General features: G+C 40.8%; 1 protein-coding gene across 7 annotated transcripts; it reads left to right on the top strand.

Moving 5' to 3' along the window:
• The first annotated feature begins 5,938 nt into the window (after window positions 1-5,938).
• On the top strand, window positions 5,939-27,589 carry INTS10 (integrator complex subunit 10). 7 transcript variants are annotated; one of them, XM_050895824.1, is made up of 18 exons: window positions 5,939-6,067; window positions 7,077-7,144; window positions 7,407-7,510; window positions 8,528-8,667; window positions 9,542-9,623; window positions 9,930-10,070; window positions 10,487-10,595; window positions 11,106-11,275; window positions 14,885-15,018; window positions 15,803-15,956; window positions 16,620-16,702; window positions 17,543-17,695; window positions 18,821-18,929; window positions 19,313-19,392; window positions 19,878-20,040; window positions 21,109-21,202; window positions 25,193-25,270; window positions 27,207-27,589. In XM_050895824.1, the coding sequence occupies exons 1-18, from the start codon at window positions 5,939-5,941 to the stop codon at window positions 27,361-27,363; spliced, it is 2,148 nt and encodes a 715-aa protein (XP_050751781.1). In that variant the 3' UTR covers window positions 27,364-27,589. The 7 variants fall into 7 exon arrangements, with proteins under 7 accessions (XP_050751781.1, XP_050751777.1, XP_050751776.1 ...); XM_050895820.1 differs by having other exon boundaries at window positions 10,487-10,658; window positions 11,109-11,275; XM_050895819.1 differs by having other exon boundaries at window positions 10,487-10,658; window positions 11,109-11,275; window positions 15,800-15,956.
• Window positions 27,590-27,668: the final 79 nt, after the last annotated feature.

Genomic DNA, 27,668 nt, shown 5'->3' with positions numbered 1-27,668 from the left:
GTGTATTTACTGTGAATAGAGCAAGGAAACCGAGCAACCTGGTTAAACGTGAATAAAGCCACATTCATCACCACATACAGGGAATTACTGCACAGATGTCTACAGCTGAGGAGACCACCCTGCATCCCTTTTACAAGCCATGGAGACCTAAGCAAAGGCACTCAAAGCACAGTTCAACCTACTCCAATCCATATCTGGTCAGCTGAACTGCCTTCTGGGCTTCACTGCCTACAAAGGGAACCTATGACGGCTTCTCAAAAGAAGGTTGCAGACACCAACATTTTTTGAGATGAGTACCACTCCAAGTGACAAGGCAATGCACATCTGCGAGATGTGCGCAGAAAGAACCTGCAAGGAAGAAGAATGGGATTGGTAAGAGACAGGAATGAAAAAGGGGAAATATAAACTGTGGAACGCGCTTTTCGACGTGACTGCAGGATTAAAAGCAGGGACAAACATATGCAGCTGGTTAATTTAGAATTTCTTTTCTATTTCTACATCTTTCAGAGTTGCCACAGGGACATTATGAGCCTGAATACGTAGGAAGGCAGCAGGAGGAAAGGAAGTATGTCCAGGAGATAAATTCTCCCTAACCATGTTCTTTCTCTACTAAGAAAACTTCTACAGGGAAAAATTATTTCTTTAACTGCTTCTCTTCAAATCTTTCCAGGTGAAAATGAATTTCTCTCCTAAAAAGTGTTTTCATAAATGGCAGAATAAGTTTCTGGATAAAGTACACCCAATTTACAAGTGAAATATGGCATTTTCTAAGCTTTTAGCCCTGTAAACCGAATGCAAGGTCCTATTTGTGCACCAAGCAGTGTGCTGGTCTATTATACTCTCACCACACCGAACAACTCACTGTGTTCAAAGCTCCAGCTGTAGTGTCACTGGAGTCATACGAGCGTAGCTTTGGCTGTATGAGAGTACGGTGATTGATAATTCTGTCCCTGCTGTGTGGAACATAATTACAATCTGGTTCAGTTTCCCAGACCTAAAAGCAAGGCAAGTATTTTAACACATCTCATAATAATAATACCTGCACATAAGACTACCTAAATGTTTCCCCCTATAAACGCTGACTCCCCACCACTCATCACTGTCAAATTGCAGGCTGAAGGAACCTGATCACATTTGCTCTTTGCTTGAAACGGATTTTTGGTTTATCTTAGGACCATAAAAGAACAGTTATTTGCACTTTGAGCAGGTGGCTGGACGAGGTGATCTCCTGAGGTCCCTTTCTACCTAAATTATTCTATGATTCTGTGAAAATGAGGTCAATTATTAAAAGCTGCCTTAGGCTATTACAGAAACGAAGTTGATTGTGGCCAACACTAGTGTTTTGAAGCCAGAATTTGGATTCAACTGTGAAGACTATAGACAACCCCAGAGTCAAAGATTTCCATTCTGTCATTTCATGAGAAGCTACCAGACCTGCTAAAACATGCGCATTTGTACTGACATTGCCACCTATGAGGTCATTAACAGATAACACTCTATGGAGAGGGCTGTGTTGGATCCCACACATCCCATGCTGTTCCACTCTTGAATCCCCAATCTCCTTTTGTTTTTCCTTCTGGTCTGTCACCCAGACATCCTATCTACTGTCCTTCAACTCCAAGGGACAAACAGGACACTTGGTCTCAGCCTCAAATTCTCAGCAACTGGCAGCCCAGACAACTCTTCTCAGCTGTAGAAATTGCTCTGCACAAAGCCCAAGGACACAGAATTGGTAAAAAAATCCACAAAACAACAAAACCTTTCACATGATCACTAGTTTTTGTGTAGACCGCACTGCACTGCTAGCTAGCATAGACTCTCTTCTCCGAGGCCTCAGTCATAAGATACTAAGGAGACTGATCCTTTTCAGATCTTTTCAGTATCTATGCAAAGCTTTAGAAAAGAGAGTAGCTTCCTTGTTACCCATGCCAGACAGCAACTCCTGGCCCCCAGGCCTAAGGAATGGCTAGCAAGTCAGGCTCACATCATGCAGCACAGCAGTTATCCTAACCTTTGCACCTCCACATCATAGACTGTTTTATCTCATACCACAAACCTGACTTACCTGCCCCATACACCAGTCCTGTGTAAGTGATAACAGTCTATGGGACCACGTCAGGAAAGCCAACACAGAATGGATGCTATCTGCTAGGATTATACTGATCCAGAGACTTAGAAGGTGGAGAATGACACTCAAAGCCCTCTGCCACTGTTCAGTGCCAACCAACGCCTTCCAAACACTCTCTGTATTGGCTAGAGTCACAGCTGCCCTAATGGAGTCCCTCAGTTGTGGCACAGAAACAATTTGGTGTGCTACAGCCAAGGTGTGCTATACCGCCTTTGCATGCATCATGTATCTCTGTCCCTATGCTGTGTCAACTATACTGCCTGAATCCACTGCATGCATTATCTCTGTTACTCAGAGGCCTTCCTCAAGAAATGGGACAATCTTCCCAGGGAAAAATCAACCTTCACAGCATCAGACGGCTAAACTGCCTTGAGGTTAATGCTGCCTATTTCCTGCTACAGAAGGTTACAAAGCCTCTTCCTGATAAACAAGGCTCATGTAGGCATTTCAGCTGGGTCCTGAACTCCTGCAGGAAGGAGGCTGTGTGCACTTCTAGTTGCCTGGCTGAAACATTGAGACCTTCAGCATGCCCTGTGCTGTGGAAATCAAAACAGCACAATCTGCGCAAGAACTCAGGAAAGCCACTTTAGGTGGAGAGGAAGCTTCAGACCCCGATGTAAGTAGCCCAGCCCCAACACCACCTACAGGCTTGGCTCCTGGGATGGGAGATGAGTACGCAGTGCCATTGGCACATCAGTGGTTCAGGTTTAGCACGGTAACAGCCCTAAACAGAGGACATTGACCTGCTCAGCTAAAACCTATAGTTTATGTTCCCAGCACCTTCAAGTACTACTCCTTTCTCACCTGATAGAGACTCAGTACCCATATTCTCAAAAACCACAGTGCTCCCCTTCCTCTCATCCACAAAGAAAACATAAGCACTGTTTCCCGCTCTCTCACTGACATCACTTACCCCAGTCCCCTGCAAGTCTTCTGATCCTGCTACCCATCCTGTATCTATGAGATTATCACAGAGCAAACAGTTTTACTTCCTAAGTCCAGGGGTCGGGCACCCTTAATGTAAGTCCCCTGTTATGTCTATCAGCAAACTCTTCCAAGCCTCAACATTCCTCAGGTGGCTCCTACCTTCACTATGTCCCCTTCAGACTTCTTGCCTGGTATTAAGTTACACTGTTCATATGATGAAAAACTTGGACTCTCATCTTCTCCTTGCCTGGAGGGGCTGAGTAGACTGGCAAACAGGTGTAGCTTTAGGAATAAATGCAGAGGCAAGGATTCGACAAATCTCTGCAAGAGGCAGGAGAGTACTTCATTTGAAAAAAAGATTATTCACAGCTTTAAACGAAATAAAAAAACCCAAAGTGTCCAGCTAACACACAGTCACCAAAAAAAAAAAAGAAAAACATAAAAAAGGGGTGTTCCTAATTCACTGGAGGTATTCCCCTTTGCCTAGTGGATTAAATACAGCTACATCTTGCTTTCAGGACACCTTGTGAAACTGGTTCAAAAACTGCCATCTCTCTGCCTAGCTGGTGTCTTAGGGGTGATTCTGCACCAGAAATTTTGCAGGGGACCCCTCACACATCCGTTCCTCTTCAAAAGCAACTTCTGATAACCCACTGCCATCCATTTCACTTAGAGCATCCTGATCCTGGCCTCACAAGCAGCATACGGGGAGTGACAACCACCCCATCAGCCCTTGCTGGGCAGTTTCTGAAGAGACAGAATACGCAACCTTGTTACCATATTCAGCCCCACAATGCAAAACTCTTAAACTTTTTTTTTTTTTTAACTCAAATTTGGATGTATGCAACTGCACAAGTACGTAGGGAAGAGTTCTGGATGGACCTACACACCAGCCAGTGATTAACGTTGCTGCATTTGCAGGGGATTGCAGGGCTGCGAAGTCATTTCTAAAGACCTGTGCCATCCTACAACAGTTTGTAGATTTCATAGCAGGGGCAGGAGAGGAAGAAGAGGAGGTGTCTGTTTTACAAGGGACAGCTGACCTTCTGCTGTGGCTTTGCCAGCTCTCTGAATGGCCAATCAATCACATACTTTGTGCTCCTTCAAATTGCAACTGACCAGTGTATGGCGAGAGCCCTGAGAATGAAGGCAACGAACAGGATCCTGTTGCAGCCAGCATGCACTGCTGGCTATTGATAAATAGGGTCAACTGCTTTCAATGAGGCACTTGTGCAATAGCTGTTACTGCCATTATTTGTCAGGGATCCCTAATTAGGATTTATTCGTACAGCAGCAGGAAATCAAAGCAGGGAATGGAATAACGACAGTTCAAAGTTAGTCTGGACTCAGCCCCCTCCCTCAGAGGGCAGAGTCTTTGCAAGCACACCTCTCGCTGAAGTCTGCTGATTTTCACACTGCATCTCTCCCCCAAGCACAGCCCAACATTGCGGCCAGAGGGTGCAATCAAAGTAAGATTCCCACCAAAAGGCCATGGAAAGTTCCTCACATAACCCTGCTGGTGGTTTTGGAATAGGAGGAATTGACAATAGTATGGAGAAGAGGAGCTGAGAAGCTGAGTTCCCAGCCCTCACAGGGACTCTACAGCTGAAAATCTGTGGCAGTCTAGCACTATGAGAACACATTTTCAGCCGCACCAGAATAACGAGAGACATCTGTGGGCCTTATGCAATGACTGAGAAAGAACAAGGCAAAAATATACCACAGTCACCTCAGCAGGAAAACAGGGACTTTGCCCCTTACCTATAACAGAGGCTGAGTCTGTTAAAACTATTTGCTAATCGGGTTGTTACACTAACTCCTAGATGTGGGGATTTATGGATTTGATCAGTGGAAGTTCCCAAGTGCAAAGTCTATAAGGTCTGTTGCTACATCAGAAAGGAACAGCCTACTTGAAAGGAGCAAAGAAAGAAAGTGATGGGGGGGGGGGGAAGAGAAATTTACATTTTAGATAAGTAACAGAAAGGAAAGAGACAGGCTTGTAAGCAAGCATCTTAACACTGAAAACTAATAATAACAAGCAAATCTCAGTTCTAAGGTGTTGAAGGCTAGGTGCAGTTCTGTGGTGAAAGGTCCTGTTTTTCCTTGGCATCTGCTGTTGGTGCCTTGGTACTGGGCTACAAAAGCCTTTGAGAATCACGAGCCCAGGCAGCAGTGCTATGGCCTTGGACTTTTAAAGTGGGCTTTGATTTGCAGCAACACCAACTTTAGGAAGGCAGTGCTCACTGCAACTAACATCAGTGATTTTAACTCAGTTGCCTCTAAGCGCCATTATACCCATCACACTGCCCACAGGGTCAAAAGACAGGTTTCGTACCTTGGCAAGTCTCCTGCCAGCTATCATACTAGCTGCCTAAGGCTGAAGAGCAGGCCCCTTTTACCTTTGCTCCCAAAATTCCCTATGGTCAGCCACAAGCTTTGGGAGCCCAAACTATTGCCTTGGGCTACATGAAATCGCTGTAGTCCTCCCTGCCGGTACGAGCCGTCCTAACTCCCAAACTTCCTGCTCCACAGGCCCTCCTCAGCCTACTCCCACCCTCGAAGTCCTTGCGCTCCCTTGCCACTCCAGGCTCCTTACTCCTCACTAGCTCAGGCCCAGCGGCCACCACAGAAAAGACACATCCCGGGACCGAGATAAGCGGCAGGAGGGAGGGAGGGAGACGGAGCAACGACGGCCAGGCGGAGCCGCCCCGCCAGCACGGAGAGCCCGCCAGCGCCAACGCCCGCCAGCCCTCCTGCCCGCTTCCAAAATGGCGGCACGCGGGCGCCCCCTCAGCCGCGCGCCGCCAGGGCGGGGCGGAGGAGCGGGACAGACCGCCCCGGGGCAGCGGGGCGCATGCGCGCCGCCCGGCGGCCGGGCGCAAGATGTCGGCGCAGGGGGACTGCGAGTTCCTGGTGAAGCGGGCCCGCGAGCTGGTGCCGGGGGACCTGTGGGCGGCCAAGGCCTGGCTCATCACGGCGCGGAGCCTCTACCCCGCCGACTTCAACATACAGGTAAGCGCCGCCGCTACCGCACCGGCGCAGTACAGAGGCGCGCCGCGCCGCTCCCCCACACGGCCTTGCGGCGGGCGCTGCCTGACTGACTGGCGCTTCGGCCAATGGGGGCGGAGGGGCGGGGCGGCCGGTTGCCGTGGTGACGGGGACCCGGGAGCGCCTTTAACGACGCCGTTTCGTCCGTTACTCACCGTGGCGGCTGCAGCAGGGCCCTGCCGGGGGGTCCGGGCCTAGCACCCAGCTAGAGGCCTGGCCCAGCATCCCCAGAGGGGGCCGGCCCCGCAGCCGTGACGGGGGCCGCACTCGGCACCCGTGTTTTGCAGGGGAGCACTCTTTTGCAGACTTTCGTCGTCGCGTTTCGCTCCCCCCCCTGAACGCACAGGGGCACAGGGCGGCTGTTGGGAAACGCAGAGACGGTGCCGCAGGTGCCCAGCCTCTCACTGTGGTGTCCAGTGGTTAAAATAAAGTGGCCAGCTTGTGACTGCTCGTTGTGTTTCACTGCAATAAAGTCCACTCCTATGAATGCTTTGTGAAAGAGGTGTTGGTTTTTAATAACTGAGGGGAAGGTCCCTTTCTGCTTCTTGTGTTTGTACATGAGGAAACGTTTGGGGTTTGCTGTTGCAAAAAACATAGCCATTTCTCATAGAGATTTAAATCTCTTGCCTGTGGCTTTTGTAATAGCTTGGGTTTTTGCATTGCATTTGACTGGAAACAAACTCTGGTCAAAGAACTCTTTGAATTCTCACTAAGTTTTTTATTTGTGTAAAAATAAAGCCAGCATGTCAATATTAGAGTGCTTATATTATCATACACAAGTTTATGCCTAATTTAATGTGTGCTTAGATAGTCTAAACTCAGCTCCTAGTTTCTACAGCAAATGTCGCAGTCGTTTCATTTTCTGTTATTCAGGCTGCTGTGGCAAATTTGGGACAGTTTTTCAGAGTGGAAGGACTAATCTGATTCATAAATGTATTCAAGAGAGCTAATGTTCTGTTCTTCCATCTTGCAGTATGAGATGTACACTATTGAGAGGAATGCTGAAAGGACAGCGTCTGCGGGCAGGCTGCTCTATGACATGTAAGTAATCAGAGCTGGAACTCTACAATTATGCCAGGTGCTTGTTTCCATAAATGTCAGAGTTTCCAAAAATATAATGTGAGTGTTCTTGGAAATCCATGTGGATAAATTAAGCAGAAAAGGTCTTATTAATTAAAAATAAACAGTAAAAAGGAAGGGTTTATTTTCCATTTGCCCCTGCACATTCTTTCATAGGAACGTTTTGTCTTGGAAACAGATTTTTGAGATCACTACGCATTCCTTGCCTCAAACTTTATTACAGGTTTGTGAATTTTCCAGACCAACCTGCTGTATGGAGGGAGATTAGCGTTATTACATCAGCATTAAGGAATGACTCGCAGGACAAGCAGACACAATTTTTGAGAGGTAAGGATTCTATTCAGTGAATAGGGCGAGTCCTGAAGGAATCTAAAGATAAGCCCTCTGGTTATGTATCTAGTGTGGCAAGTAAATGTCAGTCTTTCTAACTTTGTTGCAGAGTTTTTTGCTCAGTTCAGCCTTAGAGACTTCATTCAGTGTGTTAGGCTTAGGAAACAAAGGGACATGAGAAGCTGATTCCCATTGCTTTGCCTTTGATATGGGTAGACTAAGTCTGCTATAACAACAAGCACTTAGAAAAGAGATTGCATAGGGAATAAGTGGAATGGGACTTATGAATCATCGTCCCACTGATTGCAGAGAACAATGAATAATCATAAAAATGAGGTGAATTTGTATGTATGAAGTGAGGGTTATGAAAATGAACAGTGACCAGAAGGGCTTGGCGTTCACTGCTGGCAACCACAGGCAGTTTTGAAAGCAGGATTTACACCTGAAAAATTATAATCTGCTGTTTGAATATGTGCTTCAGAACCTCTAAGGAGAAGCAGTGTGTAACTCTGCATACAGGCTATTCCAGTTAAGGAAACATTTGCTTTTTCATGGGGTGTGTTTATTTTTCAGAGAGAATACATAAAACTTACAGGGAGAATATGTTGATTTCTTTTTAGCATCTCATTGGAAGTTTAAATTGAAAAAACTCCTTTCAATAATGAAAGTATTATTTGTAGAAGTGGAATGTAAGTAAAAAAATAAATGAACATTCTTGAAAAAGCATCTTAAAATGTCAAAAGTATTAGGATTTTCAGTATTCCACTCATTAGCAGTCCTACTTGTTAATTCAAGTTCTGTGCAGCCGAATAAACACAGATAAATATTCATATGGTCTTCTCTGAAAGGAACAGCCGTTTTTTTTCCAGGCATAGATATTAAAAGTAGAAAAAAGTATAAGGACATCTCTTTCACTCTGCATGGCAAGGTGATGTTGATTAGTCTTTTACCCTTTGTCAGTCACCTTTATAATTCAGACATAGCAAGTTAAACTTTTTAATTTTTTTTTTTAAGGATTATTTGAAACACTTCCTGGTCGGGTCCAGTGTGAAATGTTACTGAAGGCCACAGAGCAGTGTTTTAACACATTAGAAAGGGCAGAAATGCTACTACTACTTCTGCGACGTTTCCCAGAGACTGTGGTGCAACATGGGGTAAGAGAAGAGAAGCTTGTAGTAACTGCTCAGGGTATTAGCATTCTGTTTCTTGAGATTTTGCTGAAATGTATTTTTCTTTGCCTAGTGAGATGGTGAGTCTTTTTATTCATGTTTAATTGTGGCTAATAGTTCAGATTGCTGTATTTTGAGGCTACCAACAGGAAAGAATTGGGCAGAAAACAAATAAAACAATTTTTTGTTTTGTAAATGCAAAGAATATCCCATGCTTTTTGAAAAAGCAGAACAGCAAAAAAAAAAGAGCGTAGAGGAGTATTATAGTCTAAGAAAGAATATTGCTTCAGCTTTTTGTCAGTAAACTCTCATTGAGGGCAGAGTGCTTTGAGGTTATGACTAGACTCTAACAAGCAGCATGTTTGCTTTGACTTATGAAACTACAGCTGGAGCTCTTTAAATAATGACCTACTTTATTTAAGGACAGTTTAAGGATAGTTTAGAAATAGTTTAAAGACTACAAAACCTGTTAGTTCTGAGACTGACTTACACTAACATGTTCTAGCTCGTACTAGCATCAGGCAGAGTGCACAGTCAGTTACTACAGCTCAGGTGACAAGCTGCAACTTTAAGGCCTGGTACCTCCATCGCTTTCACCTGTCTGTGCACATCTTTACTGGTACAGTCACGTGCATAGTTTTTCTCTTGGTCTTGTTTTGCTATCTTCTGGCATTGCTTTTCACCTGTTATTAAGTAGGGATAGTTTAACTGTATATTTAGAGACTAGCACATGCAGTTGCTGTATAGTGAATTGCTACTCATGCATCCACTGAATTATTGTTCAACTCCATTGAATCACAGTTCAAAAAGTTTCTAAAACCACTGGTCCAGTGTTTGATTTTCACCTCTGCTTACACAGGTAGGCCTTGGAGAAACATTATTAGATGCTGAAAGTATTGAAGACCAAGAATCCCCAGTGAATTGTTTTAGAAAACTATTTGGTAAGAAAATATTAATGTTCTTGTTTTATTGTATGGCAAGATTCTGAGTTCAGTAAACTACTTTCAAGATACTAAGATTAGAAAACCTCTTTAGTCAGAAGAGGCTCAGGCCACATTAGGCCAGGCTGACCATACGGTACAAATTGGTATTACAGTCATTCATGTCAGGTTCTTTGTGATCCTTTGTGGTGTATGGTCAGCCAGAGATGGAGGCTTACATTGCTGATTAAGAAACCTTACTTAGGACAAATAGAACAACAAAACCCCACAAACCTAAAGGATTTTTTTGTTTGTTTTCTATTTTAGTTTGTGATGTTCTTCCTCTAATAATTAACAACCCTGATGTTCGACTTCCTGCCAGCTTGTTATATAAATATCTGAATAAAGCAGCAGAATTTTATATTAACTATGTAACTAGATCTGCACAGACAGAAAGCCAGTATCAAGGTAAGAATATTTTTACAAAATTAACCTTTCTTAGGATGTATTTTAGTATTACTGAAGTGACATCCACAAACGAAGAATGCATTACTTTTATGTAATGTATCCCATAGACAAGGATTAATAGTAGTACTTGATGTTTCTTAGTTCTTTGATACCAGAATACCTCATGATGCTTCAACTACTTAGTCATGATGCTTCAACATATGTACTGAGAGGTAGGACAAAATGTCCAAGATCTCCTTATCCAGCCTATGAGCTCTCTTGTACGAGGAGGCAGAAGTGCCTACTGCACCCTGTTAGCCTTCTCAGTAAAGAATGGTTACCTTGAAAGCTCCAATGTACATTTTTACATGTCTCCTTGAAAATAAATCAGTTGGTTTGATTTCTTTATGAAGAGAAAAATGTGCTGGTTTTCCTAGGTTCACAAGATTCCTCTGATATTATGTCTCCAAGCAAGCGTAGCTCTCAGAAATATGTAATAGATGGTCTCACAGAGAAATCGTCCCAGATTACAGATCCTTGGGAGAGGCTATTTAAAATATTGTCTGTGGTGGGAATGAGGTGTGAATGGCAAATGGATAAGGGAAGAAGGTGAGAAATATGTACTTTTCTGGGTATTTCTTCTCAAGGAGAATTTGGCTTTTTAATTCTTAAGGAGATGGGTTGAAGAGGGATTTTAACATAAGAACATTTTGTGTAAATTCAGTGCAGCTTTTCTTTCAACACTGTACAATGTAAAGCAAAAATGTGGATTCAGGGAGCACTTTCAAATTAGTCTCTAAACTAAATCTTTGTTGATGAAAGTGGTGCTTGAGAACTATAGTACTGTGGGGTATCCTTCCCTAGGTGCCTCAGCAAAGAGAAACATTGTAAATGTTTAGTGAAGTTTTCACTGGCGTGCATTCCCAGCTTCCACTGACTTGCAGATGGGGAATTTCCTCAGCCAAAACATGAGGGTTTTCATATTCACTAGGCATTCTTTCCTTTAGTTTTGGAGTCTGTGTAACATCCTGAATTCTTTTTGTCTCTCTTCCTCAGAAGTTTTGGTGATATTTTGCATCGAATGAAAGACCTCTGCAGATACATCAGTAACTTTGACAGTGATGCACATGCTAAATATAAGAATCAAGTAGTGTATTCCACAATGTTGGTCTTCTTCAAAAATGCATTCCAATATGTCAGCAACATCCAGCCATCGCTCTTTCAAGGTTAGTTTTTAATGTTTCAACTTTTGTAAAGAGTTCTTTGTGATTTCATTGCTAATGTCTGAAAGACCTTTTCTCATTAGTCTTTTGAAACTATCATCTTACAAAGTGACATGGGTCTTTTTTTAAAATTCTCCCAAGCCATTAGTCTTACCAGCAGAAGTAGTTCATGACAACTGCTGTAGTGGATCAGACCAAAGATCAATCTAACTTAGCATCGTGGTTTCAACCTTGGCCAGCAGCAGTTAGTTGTCTAGCAAAGAGAAAAGTAACAGACCAGATGTTATGAGAAACATCCCTAGGGTTGATTCCTGCTCTTCCATCAGCATCATGTCTGTTTCATTTTCTCCTCTGATTCTGTTTCTTTGAAGCTGACGTTTTCCTGGCTTCCGTCAGTCAAAAGATTGTACAAAAAGCTTCCACAAAATAGATGAAGATATTTTTGCATTAGGAACACACAACAAATTTATAATTAATCAAATAAAAACTGAATAGGAAAGATTTCCTGAAATTCACAAGCTTCCAACTTGGCTTTCTTTGTATAGTTTCAGCATAATCTTTAAGGTGTGCTTTGCACATTAATCCTAATTTGTAATTAATTTGTAAATTGAACACTTAAAGTATGAATGTTACCTGTGCTTTTTCCTACCCACTCAAATCTGCATTTGGGTCATATCAGATTGCTTGGAACACCTTGGATTGCTTCTTCAGGGATTGAATGGACTTTTCAGGGATGGCCCAGAAGCTGAGAGAAATTCTTTAACCTCCAGTTTGTTTAGAACTTAGTGAAATAAACAGCATCACAAAGAGGAATTTTCAGCTCTTAATAGTGTGCATTTCCTGCTTCTTCACTCACTGCTAGGGAATTCCTTGCAACAATAACAATTGTCACCATAGGTAATTAGTACTTATTAACACTACAATTACTGATTGATGATAAAATTACAATTTTAATTCTGTGTGTTGTGTTCATAAGTTTCATCACAATTTCCTGCATGGAGCAAATGATCATTTGAGTAATGAAACACTCAATACAAATGATGGGTTTTAAACAACTTTCTGTAAAGTTGGGTAATCAATTGAACAATGTCACTAGATAGCTAAGCTCAGAAGACAAATGACACGGCAACTTGTATGCAAAGAACATGTAGTCACTTTAACAAATACAGGAACAAACTGAGTTGAGTTTTTTGTTCTATCCAGAGGAAAGAAGGGTTATGGTGGGGCAGTGAGATGCTTTAGCTGTGCATATAGTTTTAGCTGCGTGATTCTGAGTTGAGGAAGAAAGGAAGTAAAGCACTGGTGAAAATGTTCCTTTCTAAATTGTACAATTCAGTATGTTAAAGCTCATGTTTTCAGACTCAACCACCAAAAAAATAATGTATACTGAGACAGCAGAGCGCAGTCCCTTTGGTGCAGCCTTTCTGGTACCCTCTGTCATTTCCTGACATCAGGAAAATATTTCCAAGACATCTTTTACTCATTTCTGCTTTAGCATTCAAGTCCAGTGGTATTCAGTGCCTTTCATGTCCTTTCTATCATTAGGGTTTTTCCTCCCTCTCTTTGGAGGGCTCACTGTAGAAATGTAGAATCCTACATATTTTGGAAGCGTAGTGGTGGGGAAAAAAGCTGTCTCCTCCTTAATCTGGTAGCTCTGAGCTTTGATCTGTGACTTTCTTCTCATGTGCATGGACTTGCAAGAAACCTCTTGAGAGAAAACTTTTCAATGCATTTCTCTTACATAATTCATATCTGCCTTGCTGGAGACTTGAGAAATGAATGAGGCAATTCACACCTCTCATAACTTTCAGGCTGCCTGCAGGCTTGGCAGGAGTTGCTATTTGGGCTGATGCTTTTAGGGGTTTATTTCTAGCACTCCGTGCTAGAAATCAATTAAAAACGCTGTAAGCTTAGATTCTAGAGCTCGGTTAGACAGAAAAACACAACATTGCTCTTTGTATGGCTGTGTAACTTTCAGTAATGTAAGAGAAGGTTTGCAGCCCAAGTCAAAGGTGAGGTTAGGTTTTGTTTTGTTTTAGGACTGGAGGTTTTAGAAGAAAGGCTACAATGCGCTTGCCTGCTACTGAGAAGAGAACGTTTCTTTGGAAAGCAAAGCACTTAACTGGTATTCATTCAAATCGGTATGAGTAAAAGAAAAACCCACTCTTTTCTTCTCAGGTGTTAGAAGTAGGCAGCTCTTGAGATTCTAGCGATAAAACTCTTCCAGCATCCCAGTTGTGGCACTTTCATATCTGTTTCTCATGGATGCTATTTTCTACATTATGACTTGGCTCTATTTTCAGTTCACACAGGTTAGATTCCAACACAGTGGAACACATGATGGTACAGGAGAGGTGATTTCAATGTGTTGTAGCCTTTGCGTAGGGGACTTTTCAATGGTGGTATTTAGTTTGAACCTAGTCAAAGGAGATAACATTATTTGTTAAGCATGGTAGGTTGTTTTTTTCTTGTAACATCAGCTTCTGTTGTAGTGGACTCCTTACACATCACTTTTGAGTAGATGGGAAAAGCTTAATATAGGTTCTTTTATGTCAAGAGATGAAATGGATTGTCCTTATACTAAGCTCTCAAATTAGTTCTTTGCAATTATGCATGAGGCCTTAGCCTTATATCTTTCTGCAAATAGAAACAGAAGAAATGCACATACTGAAAATACTTGTCTGTGCTACTGTCTTGTCTGGTGGAGATTTCAAAAAGGGAAAACAGATTAATGGATTTCTCCTTTCCTTTATATTTCTTTTTGTCTGAGCTTTGCACATCTATAGACAACTTGATTGTGCAAAAGGAGAAAATGTTTTCAGAAGGAAAGCTTTCTCAGTAGTGGCCATGTACCAGTGTTGTTTGAGATTAAGAAGTGTTGTTCCTATTTTATATCTAATGAAACTTAAACACTGAGGTCTGAAATAACCGGTACCAGATCCCACCAGATGTTCTGTGACACCAGTGGAAGTAGGAATTAGGTCTTCTGTGCTTCAAAATGAGGCTTCTCTCTAGAGGGAGTGATGATGGGCTCTGGCAGTCAATTAAAGGTTTAATTCTGTACACTGTAATCAGTGGGGGCAAAGCTGACACTGAGTGATCCTGCTAGGGAAATCTTGTAGTAAAATACACTCCTTTGAGGCATCAGTGCCTGTCGGCATATTGCTTTGGTTTCTCATGAGAATGTTTTGAGAATATTGCTGTGCTTCGCCATGTTTGTGGCTGTTACCTTCAGAGCCATTTGTTCTGTTCACCTGTTGAATAGTTGTACTTATATAAAAGCAAATAATGCTTGATGAGGGAACACCTGCTGCCTGAGTATATCTTGTGACTGCTCTGTAAGAAAAGGATTCAAAGATATTCTGAAGCTCTCAAGCAAACTCTTGTGACGTCTGGTAAATGCATTCTGACCTTTACCGTAAGGCTGCTTTGAGAAAACCATAGCTTTACCAGTGTAGTTTAAGCTTATGCAACTTAAGTGAATTAATTTCAGATTGTTTTCTCTAGTGTTATAATCATTACTTGTGAAGGAAACAAAACCAGCTTCATGTAGGCATGAGACCTTTCAGATCAGTTTAGAGCAATCTTGAATTGATTTATCTTTAAATCCAGGTCCAAATGCTCCAAACCAAGCCCCACTGGTTCTTCTCGAGGATGTGACCAACATCTATGGTGATACAGATATCGATCGCAACAAACACATACACAAAAAGAGGAAACTTGCCGAAGGAAGAGAAAAAACAATGGTAACTTTTCTAGACTTTTTAATTCGTAGCAAGAATGGCATTGTTACTGGAATTTAGACAACAGTGGTTTTGACACAGATGTAATAGACATATTTTTAGATCTACCTTGGAGTAGCTGTTTATGATGACAATTTGCAAACAGATTTTTTTTTGGCTAAAGCCAGCAAGAATAAAACAATTTTTATAGCAATTGCTGTAGACACGTATGTGCCGATGTGAACACCTTAACTTGAAGGAGTTCAGCAGAGACGGCAGAAGCTGTTCAAAATGGTAGCTATAGCAGTCAGATGTTCTACAGCTAAACCTCCAAATTAATTGACTTTTCATGATTGGAACTGTGAATACATCTATTTCTTTAATAGCAGAAAACCACTCTTATAGAATTTCTTTGCTGGTAGAAGTATGCACTTATACAAGAATTACATTTCCTTTGCATTATGCCACCATAGGCTTAAACTGAGTGATAAAGTGTAAAGTATCTAGGTACGTTAACAGATAATCTGGCTGAAGCTCAGTGGTGGTATGCCACGTTTAACAGAGTGAATTCTTTTGGGATACTGTTTATCACACTATACCACTGAGTTTCTTGGTAGCAAAACAGATTGTTCTAATATTAAACCAAGCTAAGCGAAAAGTCACTTAAAGGCACTTAAACTAGGACCTTGGCATCTCTCATACAGAATTGTTTTCTTGTGTTCAGTGGAACTTCTGTGACTTGAGAGTCCTTCAAAGTAAGTATAAATTAAGAAGTGAATCTTTTTGCTTTATACTGACTCTTAAGCAGAGCTCAGATGATGAGGATCCTTCTGGGAAGGCACGAAGTCGCCATATTACAGTAAACAAGGCAGATCTTGCAAACTCTATTGAAGTATTAGAGAGCTTTAAACTGGCAAGAGAGAGCTGGGAGCTGCTGTATTCTCTGGAATCACTCGACAAAGGTAAGGCTAACTGCAAGCAGAATTGCATTTAGGCTTCGTTGCTGTGCATAGAAGTCATTTTACTATTGTTAAAACAGAATTCCTGTTATTGTGAAGCCTTAAAATTGAATTTACTTTGGGTCCTGAGTATTTTTGATCTAAGTTCCAATAAGAAGATTTATCAATTGTTGCATTTCTGAATATTTTGTTCCTGGACTTCGTTTCATTCTTCATGCATCTTTGCTTATTCACCCCCACTTCTCTTGGAAGCAGCTTTTACTGAAGGAGCAGTTGGTTAGTAGTAGTGCTGATAATACTCGGTGAGAATGTGCTGCTAATGGCTGCTTTAGTTCATGCTTAAGAAGATATGTCTTTACTGTGTCTCTCCCTTTCTAATAATAACTGGTGTGATAATCTTGAAAACAAATTTCTCTTCTAAAAAGCAGGCAAATAGTACCACCTAGCTGCTTTTAGATTTGTTGAACACCGTGAAGAGAAGTATAATCAAAATGTGATTATATAGGAAGAGAGTATCCTATATTTGAAAGATTTCACACTTTTACTGTTTTGTTTTTTCATTTTTAAATTCAGCTTTTTTTTTTTTCTAGATAATTGATTTTTAACCCAAAGCTGTGAAATGCTTCATTTTGTCTTTTACTTTTTCTTCTCTGACCACTTACGCAGAGTTCACCAGAATTTGTTTGTCATGGAAAACAGACACCTGGCTTTGGTTAAGAATCTTTCTTACAGACATGATCATCTACCAGGTAAAAAAATAAAGTAAAAACTAGTGAATATGACACCATTACGTTGCTCTTCCTTCTAGTGAATAGCTGTTCTGATTAGCAAGTTTGACTGCTTTAAATGTCTGCTGATTTTATCCTTTAGAGCATGAGCCTTTTGGATGGAATCATACCATTCTTACTACAAGCTAGGTACCCTACTTAGGATATTCCTGCCCCAATAGCTGTTTGTTGAGTCCCGCTAGTTTTGGCATATGGAAAAGACCTCTGTGTTGGCATTTTGACCAGTAGATATACATAGTGTTATGGAAGAAAAGTGCATTTTTTTTGTCTGTCAGTGCATTATATTGGAAAACAATCAGAGAGAAGACTTTTCAAACAGCAGAAGATTTTAACATCTCAGTTAAAATTTATCATTCTCCTCAGAAATTAGGCTGACTCTACTCATTCCAAATACCATCTATAGAACAAAGCTTGTTCTTTTATATTTTTCCTTTGGGGATCTTTTATTTTTGCCTGTACTTGTACCTGAACAAGAGCTATTTCAAACTTTATTAGTCTAAATAAAGTAATGATTAACGCTGAAGAGCATGATTATTTGTTTCAGCTATAAATGCGATTTTGTAAACAGGCTTTTTAAAGCAGAATTCTGTTTGTCTTCTCACTGCCTTGCAAGTGATCGATCCACAGTCCTGTACGCAGCACATCACTGGAGAGTGTTCTGTTAGATTAAAATTTTGAAGCCCTGTTACTTGGACACGGTCTGTTTTGAAAGCTTTCTGTAAGGGAATTTTTATTTCTATCTTTCTACCCATTGTATACAGAAGACCCTAACACTGTCTTTTTACATCTTTTTTTTTAAAGGGGCAGTACAAAAAAGCAATTAGCAGCCTACATCACTTGGCAGCTCTTCAGGGCTCTCATTCTCCACAGCAAATTACAGGACAAGGATCACTAGAAAACCAGAGAGCACTAATCCAGTTAGCAACATGCCACTTTGCCCTTGGAGAATATCGGGTACGTACAGCATTCCGCACACTGGCCCTTCATCATCTGGCCCTGTGGTTCCTGTTTGTCTTCTTCCTTTGAATTTTCCTGTTAGCCTGCTTTCAACAGGGTATCGAACATAATACCTGAAAAATCCATGCTTCACAGGGAGAAGAATTGTACTTCCTGCACATTAACTGACTGTCCATTAGCATCTCTCTTATATAGTCTGTTTGGTAGTTATGATTTGGGAGGTTTAGTTACGATTTTCCATAGCTACAAGTGTTTGAGTTGTCTGTAAATGTAACCTTAAATTTGAATTCTTTAACTTTACTGAAACAGTTTTAAATACTGAGGGAAAATTCTTATGTATAGGCTTCATGTGTCAGGGGAAAGAAAAGGTTTATAGAAAAGAAACTTCTGTGATCATCTTAGAAAAGAATTAGTTATCGACTGACAGTATAAGAGACTCCAGAAGAATATTGTCTGGCCTGACCTCTAAACTTACTTTACCTTTGCAATACATATTCTGTGTTTTTAATATCACAGGAGTGCGTGGTGGTCTGAGGTCAGTCAGTGTCAGCACTAATAATAAAGGCTGGGTCTCTTAGGATCTAACTTCATCCTAGTACTACTGGACAATTCTTTTTGTCCCTTCCAGTTTACTACTTTTTCATTGGAAATGTGATAATATATCCCCACAGACCTCTTACTGTCTCTAGGAAATAGCATTAAAAATTCATTGCATTTCTGTCATGCTGTCAGATTGCCATTTTCCTTTCTATTTTTACCAAGGACAGAACAAGCTTTTAAAAACTATTCTAAGAATTCATTTGAAAACATAATCCTTCAAAATAAAATAGTTTTTGATTGCAGTTGTATTGATCTTACACTCTTGAAATAAAGAATGCCAATACATATTTTTTCACAATTAAAATGACTTATGTAGGCTCCCAGAGATTGTTTAATGACAGCTACGTCTTTTTGCTCAGCCAAACTAAGTTACACATTAAGTCCACTCAAGTTCTAGCAGAGAATTTTGTGAGTTTTTTTCTTCCATGGTGTCTGAAATTTTTAATCATTATTAACAACTCTGAATTTTAAGAACTTTAATTTAGACTTAGCATTATCATGTCTTTCTTCTTCTTTTTATAGCAAACATGTGAAAAAGTGCTTGACCTCATGTGCTGTATTTTACTTCCAATACAAGAAGGAGGTAAAGTACAAGAGGAGCAACCTAAAGTAAAGTCTAAATTCAGGAAAGGTATGGAGTTGCTACTACCCTAAACTCAGTGTCAGCTCAATTTTAGTTCATGCATTTTGGTTGAGTATATAATTCTTCTCTTTTTGTATTATGAAAAGGGAAGAAATTCTTTATCCCCTCTTGTTTTTGTGAGTGGTTTTCCTGCTGGTACCTGTTAATGTATATTGGTGACAAAGTCCTACCACAGGAAAAGAGAAATGAAGAAAAAATTTTAAAATGTGTAACTTCACGTTTTGAATCATTCATAATTCACCTTCAAAGTTTTCGTCTACCTGAGATTTGGCAATTGTAGATTTTTTTTTTTTTCCTCCATTCTAATTTCTTTCAAACTTAGATAAGCATGAGACCCCTAAAGAAGTGTATGATAAACTGTTCTGTTGCAGGGTCTGATTTGAAGCTTTGGCCATGTACCAGTAGAGCTATCATGCCTTACTGCCTTCATCTATTGTTAGCTTGTTTTAAGGTAAGCTATAGTCAAGGCTTCAAATTCTCTCGTGTCTCTAAGGCCTAGTTTATGTGTCTGGGGTCCTGAAACTGCATGGCCTTATCCCAGTGGTGTGACTAGGTGTGAAGGGCTGTGCCTCAAGTGCTTCTCACCTAAATGGGTTTGTGGAGGGTCTTTTGGGGCGGGGGGAGGGAGTGTTGATGGAGGAGGGTTTGTTCTCTCTTTTTTCTATTGTATTTGTTTTAGTTTTGGGCAGAGGAGATAGAATTAATCTCAAAACATTTTTGTCTGTATTCAGACTTCCCTTATAGGTCAGTGGAGAGAATTTGGTATTTTGGCTGGAAATTTCCAACCTATTTTTAATGTATATATTAGGGTAGAATGAAATACGTTCCGGAAGAAGTTCTTTTGTATTTGCACAGATGTAGGTGAGATGAATCCCATATATTTTTAAAAGCAACATGTGTTTCCTGATTGTCTCAATGTCAATTTTTTCCCTGAAGCTCAGAGCTTTCACAGACAGCAGAGATGATATGGCGCTGGGCCACGTAGTTGTTCTGCTTCAGCATGAGTGGCCGAGGGGTGAGAACTTGTTCCTGAAAGCCATCAACAAAATCTGCCAACAAGGAAACTTCCAGTATGAGAATTTTTTCAACTATGTCACAAGTATCCTTTCTCTAACCAAGAATATCTTTCACATCCAAAACTATGTGCTGGGGTGTTGAAAAAGCTGTTAGATAGTTTCAGCAGCAGCAGCTCTCTCTGTGAATCATATTCTGTATTTATTTCCATACCATGCAAGCCTCTTGTAATAGGTGGCAGTGCACAATGGACTACAAATATGCCTCCTGTCATCTGTTCTGGCACTTGAGAGTACCCTTAAGTACATTGCAGTTGCACTTCCATTCAGAAAAACAGCAGCAGCTTAGGCTGCTTGTGCAAGTGATGGCAGTCTTTTCAGTAAGATATATAGGGCATTATACTAGAAGGTGGTTAATAAAAATGATAAAGCGGTACTTATGCTTCAAAGAGTTGTATGATTTTGTCTCTTGTTTATGAAATGCTTTGTGTGGGTAAGATTTTTGAGTTGAGTAAGATAATGAGCTATGTCAAAGTTCATGCAAAGCACGTCTGATTTCTATATTCGGATATCTGACATACGCTTTGATCAGCATACACATACGTGGACAGTTTAGTGTTTAACCTAAATAGACATCCAGCCATGGTCCCCAGGAAGTGAGGGATCTAACTCCTATCTGAGACAACTAAAAAAACTCTGGTGTTAAAGGAAGGGAAAAAAAAAAAGAAGCTAAATAAGAGACCAAAATAGAAAACTAAAAAGGGTGGTATGTGCCACCATGGTGGCATTTCCTTCAGTCCCAACCTCAGTATGCACTGCTTTGATAACCTGTAATGCAGGAAAAGGAAGTAAAAACAACCAGGGAATTTGGGGAGATGAGCTTTCTTTACCTCTGTCTGACTATACATATGAAGAAATGGAGAAAGAAAAGAAATTGACTGATGTGTGTATTTTGCACTTTGAAAAGCCATTTCTCATGGATTAGGAAGATTAGGAATACATGCTGTGATCTTCTTTATCACTTTTAAGAATGAGATACTTCAATAGCTGTTCATTTTGACTGTGCTTTCAGCAATGTGGCTTCAGATGTGAGGTATAAGAAGGAATGTTCTTTATCATTTTTTCCCTACTCAAATCTTTAACGTTTTCTTCAGATATTGATATGTTGGAGGAATTTGCTTATTTAAGAACACAGGAAGGAGGAAAAATTCATCTGGAACTGCTGCCAAATCAAGCAATGTTGATCAAGTAAGGATAAAAAAGCATTTACTGTTTTCTTTGGGGGAAAAAAAAGGGAGTATGTTCTGGTTGTCTTTGCTCTCACATAATCTTCTGGATAGTAAGTTTGTCATGTCTTTGAGTTTAAATTTAAGGAGTTGGCTAATGAGTTCAAACAAGGCCAGGAGTTTCTTTTTCTGACTCTCCTGCTGATCTGTGAATGCTTTTTGGGGGTTCTTCAACTTTAAACTCATACTTTTACAGAACTTTATTTTTAAGTGTGGCATTTGCTTTAGAATGATTCATATTAAAGTGATTACAGTACTGCTCTTTCAACCAGACACTTGCACTTTGCAAGAATTCTTTAAATAATTAGGCATGAGTGCAAGGTGTTAATAATTTTGCTGAACAGTAATGCTGAACAGAAAGCACTATTTGTTGTAAACAAAGTTATGAAAGACCACTGAATGATGAAAAACTTAGGTATAAAACATAAATTAAATTACACTCCAGGTAAACTCTCATAACCTTTCTGTCAGAACTAGCAGGTCATCTCTTGCTATGTACTGAACAAGCTTATTCTGCTTAGCTTATTAAGAGATGCTGAAAGAAATTAACATTTGGATTAACTTCCTAGGTGTTCTTAGTTTTGAGTCAAGACTGAACAAGTATCTGCTGCAGGGTTTTAGTGGCAGAATGTTTTGGAATATCCTGGTTGTTTATTAGAACTTGTGGTATTTTGCTTTATAAGAGGGGACTGCTAAAGTTTGTTGAAATTCCAGTTTGGGTCAGTGTATTCTGGCTATTCACTAACTAGAAATGGGCTAAAGTTTTCAAAAAATGGGAGCCTAACATTAGACAACTGGATCCAAATTTGGACTAGTAAATAGATTTTCCAGAGTTCTAGGTAACCAACACAAAAATGAGATACTAGGTATAATTAAAGAAAAGAAAAAGAAGAAATACAAATGCTTAATTATGTGACAGAGAATTTTTCTCTTTTAAGCTCTAGATTTTCAAACTCTTACCCTTGCTATATCTCACTGCTTGTAATCAGCTGTATGAAAACAAGAATCAGGGTATGCTGCACTACGTATGATGTTAAGTAATAAGTTTTGTCAGCAAGAGGGCTTAGCACTGAAGACTATGCCTGGTAACTTCTTAGCTGCTATCTCAAATTAGTTGCAATAGTTCAGTGCTATTTCTCTGGGGCACGGCTTTTATTTTGATTGGCGTGGTAGCTGTTACTTACTGTTCTGACCCCACCAGTCAGGAAGTAGGTAGCGAGCAGTGTTTCTAGCAAGACAGAAATCTCTCTTTGACCTCCTTTTGACCAGTGTTATGTTTCCTGAATGATGGAAATGCTTGTAGAAGAGAGGTCCATTTCTTTGTGCTTATTGAGCCAGAACGGCCATATATCCCATCCAGCTGGAAAAGCCGTGTACAGTGTCTTTTATGTGGCTGAGATGTGTAGGACAGGAACCACTTCATCAGAGAGCTGATGGGAGGGAGAGTTCAGGATGTAGTCCACTAATCAGAGATGACGACTACTGGCCTGGTACCCCAGGTATTTTTTTAGCTGGACTGGCTGTGAGGCTCAGGGATGGTGTCACCCAACAGTGTGACCTCAGCAGCACTGGTTAGCTCACAGTCTCCCCCAGACAGGGTTTTAGATAAAGTGTGCCAACACAGCCCTGTTTCCTGGGACAATGGTTGGTAGGCTCAAAATCTGCAGACTGGCTTTCATCTTTCAAAACTATCACCAGTTCTGGTTGTATAAGCTGCTGCACCATCCCAATAATTAGCAGAGGCAGCTCAGATACTGTTCAGTCATGCACAGGAAGACGCTGTGAGTTTGCCATAGCAGCCCAAAGATGAAGCAGTTGCTCCTTTGCCTGATCTTTCCTCTGCCTAAATGTACATAGCAATCCTGCATCTTAATTGATGGGAAATATATTACAGATATTATATGTTTTTTATAAGGACAGCTTTTTGTTTCGTGACTTATAGGACATTTTCTTCCCAGGTAAATTCCACATCCTTCTTCCAGTACTTTTCCTCAGTGCCTTATATTTTATAGGAAATTATATTCATTTTTCTGAACCCAGGAAAGCAAACTGCAATGTGATTTTCAAAAGCTGAAGTAAGATCTTTGTAGGCTGCAGACTTATAATCGGGTCTTGCAAAATATATATACAGCTTGTAAGCTTTCCCTGTGCTTGTATCCATTGTGGGAATATGAAGGTCCATGGTTTTGGTTTTAACTGGTGATGTAGCCAGCTCATTCTGTTTGCAGTGTCAACAAGACTTCTATGATGAGCTCTGAATTCAACCACTAAGTGCTTTTGAACTCCATTCTAGACAAGCCAAGTTTCATAGTTTTAGTGATTGTACATGTCAGTAGTGGCAGTGTTAGCTAGTGAAGTTAAAGAGCAAAAGAACAATGACTGATTAATATCATGCTCCTCTTTTTGATAAATCTTACTCTAATTAGTCTAATCTTAGCCTACCAAACTGCGTAAACTTGATGTGAAAGCTGTTGAGTGTTCTGCCACTACTCACATTCCCATCCCATCTCCCCTTGGGGACAGAGGAGGAAAAGCTCAGTTGAAGTGAAACAAAGTATCTTGAAAGTGTAGTTTTTATTCTGATTGTGCACTTGGGTATGTTTAGTTCTGACTGCAGATCTTGCAAACAGTAATGAAGACACAGTTGCGTAGAATCCCTTTTGCAAACATCTGCCGCTCTGGGGCCAATAACATCTTGCTATTCCTTTATATTTTCTGTTCCCCGTGTCCCTTTTTGCAAGTACTGGACTCATTCATGCCAAGAACTCTTGAAAAATTATCTCGTTCGATTGAGTAATTCTTGTGAATATTTTATTTCAGGTTATTGTAGCTGTGTTGTAGAGTGTTTCTGTACAACTAAAATGTCCCATCTTTTTTTGACTTTTATAAGCATAGCTCTCCATTGATATTGATTAAAAAATTGTAGATACTAACCAAAATGCTCACCTGTGAGATCTGAAGGTAGGCACCTAACTCGATATTATAGGTACACAAGTGCGAGTCTTGCTTCTCTGCTCCCTTCTTAGCATCTATGGGGGTGAATGATGCACTCAGTACTCGGGTGCCTAGTAAGATTTAGGTGACATTTTGACTTAGGTTAAGAAACTAGGCCTGTTCTCTATTTACCAAATTTCTCATTTCTCCTTAGGTGGGGCATTGGATTTGCTCTAGGCTGGATGTGTGAGGTTATTATCTTGTGTTATAGATAGCACACAGAGATAAGGACTTAACTTCACAGAGAAGACAAAGTGTCTTTCAGTTGAGACACCTTTTGGTGGTTAGTTCATGTGGTCCTGGTCATAAATGGGAGGTTGCTCTGAGTGGGCATTTGTGCTCTGACATTGTGCCATCCTCTAACAGCCATTTTTGTATGCAGTTTGAATTTGAAAAGGTGAAAAAGGCCATCTGTGCGCTAATGAAAAGATACTTAGGCAACCTGTAACAAACACTGTCATGTACTCAACTTGGCCGATACCCGCTGTGCATGCACTCGGCTTGGGCTCAGCAGCAAATCCCTTAACTCCAAGTTGTGGGCTCTCCCAGTTCGCTGACATGCTCTTGGCGGCTCTGCAGGGAAGCTGTGGTATCTGCAGTGCTCCTCTGATTAAATCATTTCTGATTGACACGCTTCCTGAGGAGAGCTACGACAGTTCATCGTAGTACAACTGTGAATTGTTTTTGCGCCTACCGCTGTCCTTTCTCCCGGTGTAACTGTCCAAAAATATGTGTATATATTTAGACCACAGTTGCAGAACAGCCTTGCAATGAAATCTGGGGATATTTGCATGTTTGGTGCTGTTATAGTCCTGCACCCCTTCGGCTGTTCAGTGGTCATATTGCTATGTGGTCTCACCCTAGTTCTTTGTTGCTCCTTTTTCTGGAGAGTTGTTTTGCACCGGAGGGGGAGTTGGTGTGTGGGTGTTTGAATGCTGCTATTTGCTGTTTTTTAAAGGACTTCTAGCCCTCCCATGGGGTTACTGCAGCAGGAATTCATACCTGTGCTACAGCCCAGCATACAGACTGCTGACAGGTACCAAGTGGAAAAACCCCGCTCATAGTGTGCTGTGTCTTGTCAACATGTTTTACTGCCCATGGTTTTCAGCAATTTGTTACTCAATATTTATCTTTTCTTTTTCTCCATTTGTGCCTACATTGCCTGGCAAACCATGTTGTTCTATTATAACATTTATTTTTCTTTTTCCCATAAGTTGCCAGTATCCGTGTCCTTTCAATTTAATAATCACTGTTGAATTTAAACAAAAATGTAGAAATCCCCCCAAACGATACCGATGTTCAATCACATATTAGCAAGAGTATAACCCTTTTCTTTTCAAGATACTGGTTACTGGATCCGTTTGTAGCTACTTTTCTTCATTTAAGTTGTTCTGAATTCTGTTTTCTGTTTTCCAGCTGTTACATGACACACATCTTCAAAAGCGCTGCTGGCTTGCTCAGTAGCTGCAGGTTGCGTATTCTCCTTTAGTTGTAACTGACCATAGCACTTGGCTGCCAGCAATGTTTAAGACAGTAAAGGTGGAAAACAGGGCTTATCCCATAACCTCTGAATATGCTGGAGTATTTTCAGTGCAGTTTTGCTTCACTCAGCCTAGCTTATCAATGAATTGCCCAGTAGTCTCCAGGCTAGTCTCTTCTTTGCCCTTTCCATGTGTTACAGAGATCTCTACTGTTTTGGCAGAGAAGTCTCTTCTGAAATGCTGGAGTTGCTGATTTGAGTGAAGGTGGGGTGGTATTGTCGGTGAGGGTAATTCCCAGACTTTTCCCTTTCTCATTTCCAGCATCTCTGGATTGGCATAGACGCCCTCACCCTTTATTTTTTATTTCCTTCCTGTCTTTCAGTGTGCTTGCTGGGTTCGGTCCAGCTCTTCCCTTCTTACCCATGACTCAGGACTTGTTTCAATGTTAGCATTATGCTTTTCTCTCCAATTTAATTTATGCTGCTCCTTTAGTAGTGCTAGGGCTCTCATTTCAGGGCGTTATCTTTTGCTTCCCTTCCCAAGTAGGGCTTGCAGGTAAATGTTACAAAGTCTTGATCTTACTTATCCAGTTCTGGACCAGTGCAAGTAAAGTGTAGTGCTTTGGTGCTGCAGAACATTGTTTTTAAGGACAAGATTTAGGCATCGAGTGCTACAGGCCAGCATGAGGACAAAGAACTGTTCATAAGAACGGCCTTTAACAGGGCAATATCCCAAGAGTTTCCCCAGCCAGCATGGCTTTAGGTTGCTCAGTAGCTGGACCTTTGCTCTGTTTGAAAACAAGTCCTGAACTTCTGCTCAGAATAAATGTAATCCCTGCCTGGTATCTAGTATCTCCACAAGAGCTGGCTTCTACTGATGCAGACTCGCAGCCTGGCTTGACTGGGGCTTTGTGTTGGCCTGTGAAGTGTTCACTGTGCCTTTCATTAGTCAAAGAGTTATCAGTGCCCACAGGATTATATAGCTCCTTCTTGCACTTTCCTACTGGTACAAGACGCCCTCTGCTCTTTATGGTGGCAGCCATCTGTCCTGTTCCTCCAGAGAAAGCAGGTTCATCTTTTCACTCTTCTTTCAACCCCAACCATTTACAGAAGTGATTACAAGGAGGAATTGGCCTGGGCAGCAAAGGAAGAGAGAAAAAAAAATTCCTGTCCCCAAGCAAGGAGAACTCTACATGCTGGGTTAAGAGAAGAGATTTTCCTGTTAGCCAGAACACCAACATTTTTTTTCCCCCCAACAGTCATAATCAAACTAGTGAGAGCATAGACTTTTATGGAACTTCTAACTGTTGAAAGGCTTGTGAGCTACTAAACACGTGATCTTTAAAAAGTAATATAGCACGGGCTATTTGGGTCTCCTTATATAAACTTGGGTATGGACAGTAAAGTGACATGCAGCACCTTTTAAATTACCATAGTGCACCAAATAACCATTACTTGATTTTGTCTGTCTCTCTTTCCTTCATGGCTTAAGGCATCATACAGTTACCCGGGGTATAACTAAAGGAGTGAAAGAAGATTTCCGCCTGGCTATGGAGCGCCAGGTCTCGCGCTGTGGGGAAAATCTCATGGCAGTCTTGCATAGGTTCTGCATTAATGAGAAAATACTGCTGCTTCAGACTCTTGCTTGAATGGACTGGATCATGATGCAATATATCTTACGGAGAGAGGGGAAGGCTCTTAATTGTATCAGCAGCAGCATGGCAGTGGAAAATTACTTGTCCAGAGAGTCAAAGAAGTTCCCTATGAGTTACAGGTTCTGCAATACACAAACACTGCTCAGTGTTTGTTCACCGCTTAGTTTTCTTATGTGGGTAGATCAAACTTTGTAAATAAAACTTTGTTTAAGAAGTCTTCTGTAATGTCCTATTTGTTTTGGTTTTTTTTCCATAGCATTATACTAAGGTGTGCATCTTAGTTCTTTCTGTCTTTATAC

The sequence above is a fragment of the Gymnogyps californianus genome, chromosome 4 (assembly GCF_018139145.2).
Source record: "Gymnogyps californianus isolate 813 chromosome 4, ASM1813914v2, whole genome shotgun sequence".
NCBI lineage: Eukaryota > Metazoa > Chordata > Aves > Accipitriformes > Cathartidae > Gymnogyps > Gymnogyps californianus.
Note: the sequence above shows the minus strand (reverse complement) of the source record. Positions and strands in the feature narration are given on the sequence as shown.